General features: G+C 40.2%; 1 protein-coding gene across 2 annotated transcripts in view; it reads right to left on the bottom strand.

The window, feature by feature from the left end:
* The window catches only part of ACOX3 (acyl-CoA oxidase 3, pristanoyl), a 103,088-nt gene that overhangs the window by 36,701 nt on the left and 57,430 nt on the right, over nt 1-8,957 (bottom strand). For both annotated transcript variants that reach the window (XM_019526030.1, XM_019526029.1), the window contains exons 8-13: nt 6,931-7,027; nt 6,465-6,647; nt 4,158-4,280; nt 3,393-3,513; nt 2,755-2,877; nt 1,411-1,524 (exon numbers count right to left, since the gene is read on the bottom strand). In XM_019526030.1, coding sequence (XP_019381575.1) covers nt 1,411-1,524; nt 2,755-2,877; nt 3,393-3,513; nt 4,158-4,280; nt 6,465-6,647; nt 6,931-7,027 — 761 coding nt within the window. The remainder of the gene's footprint in view (nt 1-1,410; nt 1,525-2,754; nt 2,878-3,392; nt 3,514-4,157; nt 4,281-6,464; nt 6,648-6,930; nt 7,028-8,957) is intronic.

Genomic DNA, 8,957 nt, shown 5'->3' with positions numbered 1-8,957 from the left:
CTCAAGTGAAGAATGCGTCCTTCTGCTAGTATTCAATAAGTCTTATTAAACAATTAAGAGAAATACAATTTACAAATGCAATCCTGATGTTTGCATAGGGAATAGACAGGAATGTCCTTAGCTATTAGTTTGTCCCATCCAGTGTTTTGCAAACTGGAGATTTACTATAAAGAACAAAGCAAAAAATCATGTCAGGCAAGCCACCTTCTTCTTCTAAGCCTTTGTATTTTGAAGATAGTAAGATGTCAAGTTTTTTCTCCTAGTTATTGTGACATTATCTCACTTGATATTCTGCATCATTACTGGGACTTCAGTAATCACAGAACTTCAGGTCAGCTGGTTGAGCACTGATGCTGTCATTACATTCCAAGAAATAAGCAGACTGACTGTTAATGACATGTATAAATTAAGGCTGAATTTTTAACCACAGAATAGTCCCAGTTTCATAGACCCACTTTTGTCTTGATTGTCCATGCAGATCTTATTACCTTTTCAATTTCTCTTCCAAGGGCCAATTTAAGGAAATGGCAACAAAACAGTGGGAATGGCATGAAACATTATACTTGAGTTGATTAGAGCAGAAAAAGCCAAGAAAACTGCTGAGGTTTTTTGCTCAATATTACTCTACTTTCTCAACCCAAACCAAAGATTACTCTGTCCAAACCAAAGATAACATAGTGACATCCTTTAATATAAGACTGCGGGAAACTGTTTTAACTTCAGATGCATACCATGGAAAAAATGTGCCCTGGGTAGCCATCTCTCACTTTCCCCCCAGCTCCTCTTCTACCCCTTCTTGACTGCAGGAACAGGAATAGAACGGAGAGCTGGGCAGTTTCATGGGCTGCAAGGTGTTCAGGGAATTGTAGTCCTGCAGACTGATAGTGGAGTGTGCTGCTGCTAGGGATAACTTTCACTCCATTTTTTGTCACCAAAGCCCATGTCCAGAAGGGAAATAAAAATGCTAATATGGCAGCAAAAATGGGGGTTAGTTCAGCAAACTCCAGATCTGTAAGTCTTTCAAGAATATAGTACTTCCCCAAGTCAAGACTGGTCACAGGCAACACCAGAATAGCCTCTTGATGTCTATCTTGGTAAGAAACCAAGTAGCGGAGATCTGATTGAAAGTAGGCATAAAACCACCATATAATGAAAAGCTAATTCTATTTGGACCTCAAATTGGCCCACCTCAAGTTGTGAGGAGTTAGTTCACATTTTAACCTGAGTTGATTCATTCAGCCTTCACCCTTTTGTAGTGAAAAACCCCCTCAGCAAATGTCAACAATGACACAGAAAATAAATATTAGCACTTTTTTCATACTGTACATTAGGGCTGTGCTTCAGTGTGAGTTTTCATGAATATTATGGGTCTGAAACTATTTGTATTGAGAAAGAAAAGAAAATGATTACCTGAAGAGTTCATGCAATCTTCAGCACTAGAGGCTGTAAATTTTTGGCTCAGAATATAATGGTAATCTTCCAAAAAGTTTACTGTTCCAAAAGGGGATTCAATAGGCGCTTTATCTGAAATACAAAGGAAAATAAATTGATTTGTTAAGAATCAAGTGTATTTGGAGGTGAAACACTACTGGGAGCTATGTTTGTGCTTTCATAAGAGGTCAGGTGCAGGGAGGCCAAAATAGTTAGTTTATTATGGATAACTGAGCTTCATGAGAACAGGTGGTCAAGGCCTAAGAATCTGATGTGGCTGCGTTTGCATCCAGGCCACTTCAATTGCTATCAGTGGGTTTTCCAAACATGGAGGGTTTTGGTTAGCGTCTGTGACAGCAACATGTTCAGTAGTCTTTTATCCAGCAAACAACAAAACAACAATGGAATAATAATTATTATTGGGTTAGGATGTATTCGCAGTATTACAATGCACACTTACACGTAGTGATTTCTCATGCCCTGAGTGGTTTCAGTAAAATGAATGACATGTGCCCTGGAATGTGGCACCATTAACTTTAGGAGAGTGATAGAATCTAAGCTTTATGGTTCAGGTACCAAAATAGTTGGAGCCTTCCTGAGTACAAAACTTCAGGGATTTCCAGTAAATTTCAGGAAGCCTGAACACTTAGTAGAGGTGGCCTGAGGCCCTCTAGTAAACTTGTAGTGTTATTTTTTCATAAAATATATCAAAAACAAAGAATAAAAACTGGCTACCAAAGTCTAGGAGTTAGGGTGATTGATATAACAGGAATGCAGATACAGCAGGGGTCATAATAACTGTTCATGAAGTACCTAACATTGGATTTAGGCTAGATCAGTGGTGCTCCACCTCTCCAGCTCTATGGGCTCAATAAGTGACACTGTGTCAACCTGTAAGCCACGTTCCATACACAGGGGTTGGTCCATGGGCCAGATCTCCTGTGCACCTTGTGTATGACCCTTCATGCAGAATTCAGCAGTGGCATGACCCTGTGTGCCTGTGCAACCATGCACACTAGTTCTGGCTGCGGAGTGACTATGTACTGGCACAATCTGGCATGTGGGGCCATGTCATCTAAAGCATAACGTTCCCCCTGGGGTTCTGAAATTTTTCAATAGGAGAGCTGTGGCAGAATTGTTGCAGCTCTGAGAGCAACTGGTACTTGCTGGTAAATTTCTGCACCTGTGGGTAGTCCCCACTGGCCAGGTGACAAGGCTCCATGGGCTGGAAGTTAAATACATTCAGTCAGCATGAGATTACCTCCCAGTCTCATCACTAAATCATCAACAAACCCAACACAAAATGCAAAACTGCCCACTAACCTTGGTGTTTCACAGTCACCCAATTCAACAAGTAGTTGCTAGTTTGCTGCAGCAGGACATTATTGTCTCCTTCGTATGTGCAGTTTGGATCATTCTCATTGCGGATATCACCTAGACGATTTACTTAACAAACAAAAAAAGTCACAAATTTCAACATCTTATAACCTACCCAAAATGTGATTAAGGCTCAAAAAGATGTAACCTATGATCAAAGGTAAAAAGCAACTGATGTGCTATACAGGATGGGCATTCTCACATGTAGTGGGCTCTAAAGAACAACCACATGGTTCTGAAAACAAACACAGGAGGGTTAATTTTCAAAAGTATCCAGTTTACAAGCATATTTTTCACCTGCAATAGCAGTATTTGCATTTCTGGACTGAACCCAATTTGCATGCAAAGAGTTGCCAGTTCTAGCACCACCTGTTTCATTTGCTGGTCCACTACTCCATGTTGCACCTGGAACTCACTCTGCAGAAGCATATTTTGCATGTCCAAATTCAATATGTAATAAGGAAGTCCGACCCAAGGCCCCCTGAAAACTTATCTTCATAAATATCTCTTTCCCCAATAACAACTGTGATAAACAAGAGAAACACATTTTATCTGACCACATTTATTTGTAATTTGTAGCTTACTGGATAGGTAGCCATGTCCTCCACAAGCTTCTCGACATTCCTGGGCCGCCTGCTGTGCAGTCCAGGAGGCCAGTGGTTTGCCAGCAGCAGCCAAAGCATGAAGTTCACGTCCGAGTTCAGCCTTTGTGGAAAATGAGCGACTGGTGAGTAATGCGTTTAGACAAAACAAAACACGAGAACCCAAAATCTAGGTTCAGAAAGAGAACAAAAACCAAAATCACCCAACTTCATTTTGCCAATATTTTTAATTGTTAATTTTTACTATTAATGCCTTTCTAAGTGCAGAAATTTGAATTGCAATATCTATCAAAAACCAGCACATTACCTCTTAAAAAAACTCCTTTGATGTGGATCTCATGCAATCTTATTTATAGTAGACAAAAACTGAATTTGCATTAAGGTAATCATAGGAAAGTAGGGTTGGAAGGGACCAAATGAAGTTCAGCTCTGAATAAACTGTCCCTATCTAGTAATGGACTGCGTAAGCTATCATTCGGGAAAGCACTTGAAAATAATGTACACAGTCTACACTGTGAGTATACTGTAACCAGTAGAACTCAAGGTACTCAATGAAGTTAAGCTCAAGTGCTTTCTTGACTTGGGGCCCTAAATATTGATGTGGTCATTTCAGTACCTCAGCCACTGACCTATCTTTCTTAATTATAAGACAGTGCAGTGCTTGCATATATGCCATAGTATACAAAATTGAAAAAATATTGCAAAAAATCTGAGTCCCAACTAAGAGGATATTTATAAACATCTTACCTGTCTTAGGCTCTTTTCCTTCATCACAACGCCGATTTTAAATTCTACAAAGTTCATGAACAAAGTCTTAACAAAATGGTCTAAGGCATACGTAGCTGCCAGATAGGGAAGAAGGCGCCATTGCTGTAATGAAAATTAAATCTAACTGAAGAATGATTGATACATAAATATTACGAGATCTATTTAATATCTCTTTTAGTATACTTTAAAAATTTCTGGCAAATTACTATTTTTAGACATGAAGTTTTAACTAATAACTCATTCCCCTTCTATCCTAATACACACAGTTTTTTATGGTTATGATAAATTTATAAAGACCCTGTATATCAAAAATGAAATGGATTCACTTCACAGGATGGTTCTGGTGAAATTAATCAAGATCATAGGTGTTATTAATTTGTGACAAACAGCACGAACCAACACATAATCATTGAAAGTCTTTGGGGTTGAGACTTTTTTCCCCTCTTGTTTATGGACAACACCTTGCACAGTGGGATCCTGGTCTCAGACAGGGGCCCTACCTTAATAGCTGTAATTCCTTCTATATTTTGCAAGAGTAGAAGATAGAAAAAGAGCACAAATATGACATTAAAATGTGTAACAATAGTCTTTAAATCCATGTTAGTATGTAAATTATATTTCTTTCTACTGCCTGCAATGAAGAAGGCACTATATATTTACGTTTCATAGTTTCTAGGGTCGGAAGGGACCTGAGTAGATCATCTAGTCCGACCCCCTGCCATGGCAGGAAAGGGTACTGGGGTCAAACGACCCCAGCAAGGTGTACATCTAGTCTCCTCTTAAAGACCCCCAGGGGAGGAGCCAGCACCACTTCTCTTGGAAGTAGGTTCCAGATCTTAGCCGCCCTGACCGTGAAGTAGCGCCTCCTGATATCTAACCTAAACTTACCCTCTGCCAGCTTGTGACCGTTATTCCTGGTCACTCCTGGCAATGCTTGGGGGAACAGGGATTTCCCCAGTGCCTGCTGGTCCCCTCTGACTAGTTTGTAAGCGTAGAAGCTAACAACATAAAAGGACAATTTTTACTCCAAAGAGCTGACTATCTGAGAAAAGAAACATACCAACAGTATAAAATAATGGAACTATAATAAAGAAATAAGAATATAATAAAAAGATACAAAGCTTTTTATAACAATTCTACTTTTACATCAATTACATTTCAGCAATAGCGAAGTACCCCTGTCGCATCCATGACCCGTTTGCCAATTGGCATCTTTGAGTGCCTCAAGGGTCTTGAAGACAATTTAGATGAGAGTGGATGCATCTACAGCTACATGTGCAGTTTACTGAGTTGACTAAGCAGCTCCACAGTAAAGTGTCAGAAACTTCACCTGTGCTGATATTAGGTCATGGTAAACTAATTATCTCTGCCATAGGATAGTACTGTCGGGAAGTACTTTACTGTGCTGAAAGGCATGTGTAGACAGTGACCGGGGACGTAAATTGCACCTGGTCAGCCCAGCTAGCTGGGGGCTTACTCCACCCTAGCTCAAATTGTTGCTATCCTAGGCACACATATAGACATTGTGCCCAGGACAAGTTCACTCTGGTGCAAACTGCTCTGGAGTTTATTGCATCACCTTAATTGCACGTGTAGATGCACCCAGTGTGGAGTTCTCTTGTGAGGGCTGATGCTCTGTGAGCAGGTGACAAGAAGGAATGGTAATGGGAGATGTAGACAAGGGGAAAGTCAAAGAAAGGCTCTCTTTCTAAATCTGAAAGAAGGGGGGTAAGAGAAAGATTTCATAAATAAAGAAGAATCTTGAAGGTAGGAAGAAAATCTTTAATCTGATGAGTAGATAAGTAAAGCCAAGACATGGATACAGACTGGTGCATGTTCAGAAAAATATACAAGAAGGATAGTCTCAGTGGCTGTGGTTGGAATGGGGTGGAACTGGTGATGTCAGTGTTGGGAAAACCAGCATGGAAGAAAGTTGAACCCATGTTTCTAGACTGTAATACATTCCTTCCTACTAGTCTTAGAAATGTTCTTTTCAGATTTCTACACTGTATTTTGGATTTCACCAAGACAAAACCTGATTCTCATTTACCCTTGAGGCCCACTTACTCCTCTGCTGAATGGGGGGTAAAGAGACCTCAAATGAAAATCAAAACTTCACAGATATATAGGGCCAGCTTTTCAACTGGTTAAGCTAACAGAACTTAACTAAGTTTAACACAGTTATGCTGATTTACATCAGCTGAGAAACTGTTTATATTTAAAAATACTATAATTAAAAGAAAAATCTCTAGATTTGAATGAAAGATTAAACTGAATAGTTTATACCTGCATTTGGTATTCAAGGACTGGTATTTCTTCATCATCTGTCGGCCCAAATTGGCGGCGTGTTGCAGAGAAACGAATAGCTATCGATAAAGCGAGCTTTAAATTAGCAACAGACATTTGTACTATAGAAATTCTGCCAACGGATAAAGACCCAAGAGAGGCACCAAGACGATGTTTGAGATCCTGAGGAAATAAAAGACACAAACTGAACTGACCAGTTAACTTGCCATTCACCAATACTATGCACAATTAAATTTCCAGCAAGTTCTGACTGCTACACAAAGTGTTACATTTTCAAAAGGCTTGTTAGAGAGTTGCTTCTACATGTCATACTGGCTTTATTGGCAAATGCGTAATAAAGTGCCTGGAGTACCCTGGCCATGATTTAAATGTGTAGTTCATGAATTTGTGAAATTTCATCATAATATGTTTAATAGACTGGATACATTAAACATGTAGTTCATACCTTAAATGAGCTTGTGTATACTCCCTCCACTGTGACATCTCCAGTACTGTTCAGTAAGTTTTCTTTAGGTATCCTGACATTGTGAAACATGGCAAATCTGTCCAAAGAAATATATTCATAATATAAACTTCCTCATAATACAGTTTGAGGTAGATGCACTGTAAGTGGATGGCCATGTTGAATGCAGGGTATCGTTGTAAGGGGAAAACAGTATTAACATAATGCAGGTATTCTGTGGGGGCTGGGGGAGAACTCAACACACAAAGCTACAGGAAGAAGAAGCTAGGACTGGGGATGTTTTCTGTTATTCACTTGTATTGATGACTTAGTTTTTGGAATTAAACACAATAGCATTAGGAAAAGTCCTTCCTGACTGCGCACACATTTTCTTTGCACTCACTGATTCCATTAGCTCATATTTAAATGTAAAATCCTGTGCTAATTTACAGAAGTAAGAGATTTTAAAGAACACTGAATACCTTCAGAGAGGACAGATGGCTTTGCTTGGACCATGGACTCAGATTATAGGAGTTTAACTTGCAGCTTGCCATAAGCTTCCTGCATGAACATATGCAAACAAGGTTTTTTGGGTAAAACGTGGTATCTTTTAGTGGACCAACTAAATAGCTGGAAAATTGTTCTTTACAAGCTTTGGGGCACAAGTACCCTTCTTCAGGCATAGGGAGAGTCTGCTGGTGTTTGCACGCTCTCTTGGGTGAAATAGAAGCTTAAGTCAATATGCAAAATGTAGGTCTGTGAAAATGCAAATGTGTGGCAGGGAAGATCATAGGAGATGGGATTTAACAGATGCGAGAGAGGTAGGTGTTGTAGGGGAAAGGGGAATGTTAACCTGGTGACAGACTGCAGCTGATAAGATGTAGAGAGGTTACCTGGGGTTATCAGATGTCAGGCAGGTTATAACATGCCATAAATCCAATGTCTATATTTAGTCCATGATTTTTTGTATCCAGTAATTTATGAAGCAAAGTTCATAGGTTTGTCTACAAAGGGTGTATTTTAAATTCCCTTTGAGGATTAAAACAGAGATTGGAGAGAGAGTGATTGTCTTGTGAGAAATGTGCACCCACAGATAACTGGGTATTTTTGTCCTCGATAGATTTTTGATGTGCATTCATTCTGGTACGCAGTTGTTTTTTGTATCTCCCATGTATTTTTCATCTGGGCATTCAGTACACTGGATAAGATGTATTACATTTCTGGAGATGTAGGTGAAAGATCCAGGCATGCTGATAGTTCTGTTGTAGTTATTGTGTGAGTGGTGTAGATGTGTTGGCAGGTTTTACATTTCTTGTTCCGGCATTGTCTGGATCCATTTGGTGTGCTTTGGGCCATAGGAAGTTTTCTACTGGTGATGAGTTTGGCAAGGTTCGGTGTCTGTTTAAAGGTTAAGATGGGTTGTTCTGAAAAGATCTGTTTAAGAATTGGGTCTTCTTGTAGTATGGGTTCCAACTGTTTGAGGATTTTCTGTGTAGGTTCCAGGGAGGGATGGCATGTCATAACTAATGGTATGCAATTCGTGGAGATTTTCTTTTTGTACTGTAGCAATTCTTCAAGTGGTATCCAGGTAGCTCTTTTAAAAGTGTGATCTCTCTCTCTCTGGAAGAAGGTCCTCGTTGAGTGAAAGTCCTTTAGATTTGTGAGATGACGACTGCAAGTGTTCTCAGTGCAGTTTCGGTGGTATTGGAGGGCTTGGCTCTATATTAGAGCTCTCTTGGTGTGTTTAGGGTGGTTCTGTGAGATACGCATGTTGGTCTGTGGGTTTCTTGTATATGGTGGTTTGTATTTCACTGAGGAGCATAGGCGACACATAGGGGAGGAATGGGGGGTGGGGCATATGCCCCTCTGAAATTGGCCCTGTTCCCCTCCCTGATCCAGCACTGGGGATTTCCCATCCCCAGCCCGACTGTAACGCTGGGGAGGGGAACTGAGCAATTGGGCTGGGGGCACAGGTGGTGTTCTCTCCAATCCTTCCAGTCTCGGGGTATGGGCTGAGGAGGGAGAGGAGG

The sequence above is a fragment of the Gavialis gangeticus genome, unplaced genomic scaffold (assembly GCF_001723915.1).
Source record: "Gavialis gangeticus isolate Ggan-Ray unplaced genomic scaffold, GavGan_comp1, whole genome shotgun sequence".
NCBI classification, from domain to species: domain Eukaryota; kingdom Metazoa; phylum Chordata; order Crocodylia; family Gavialidae; genus Gavialis; species Gavialis gangeticus.
Note: the sequence above shows the minus strand (reverse complement) of the source record. Positions and strands in the feature narration are given on the sequence as shown.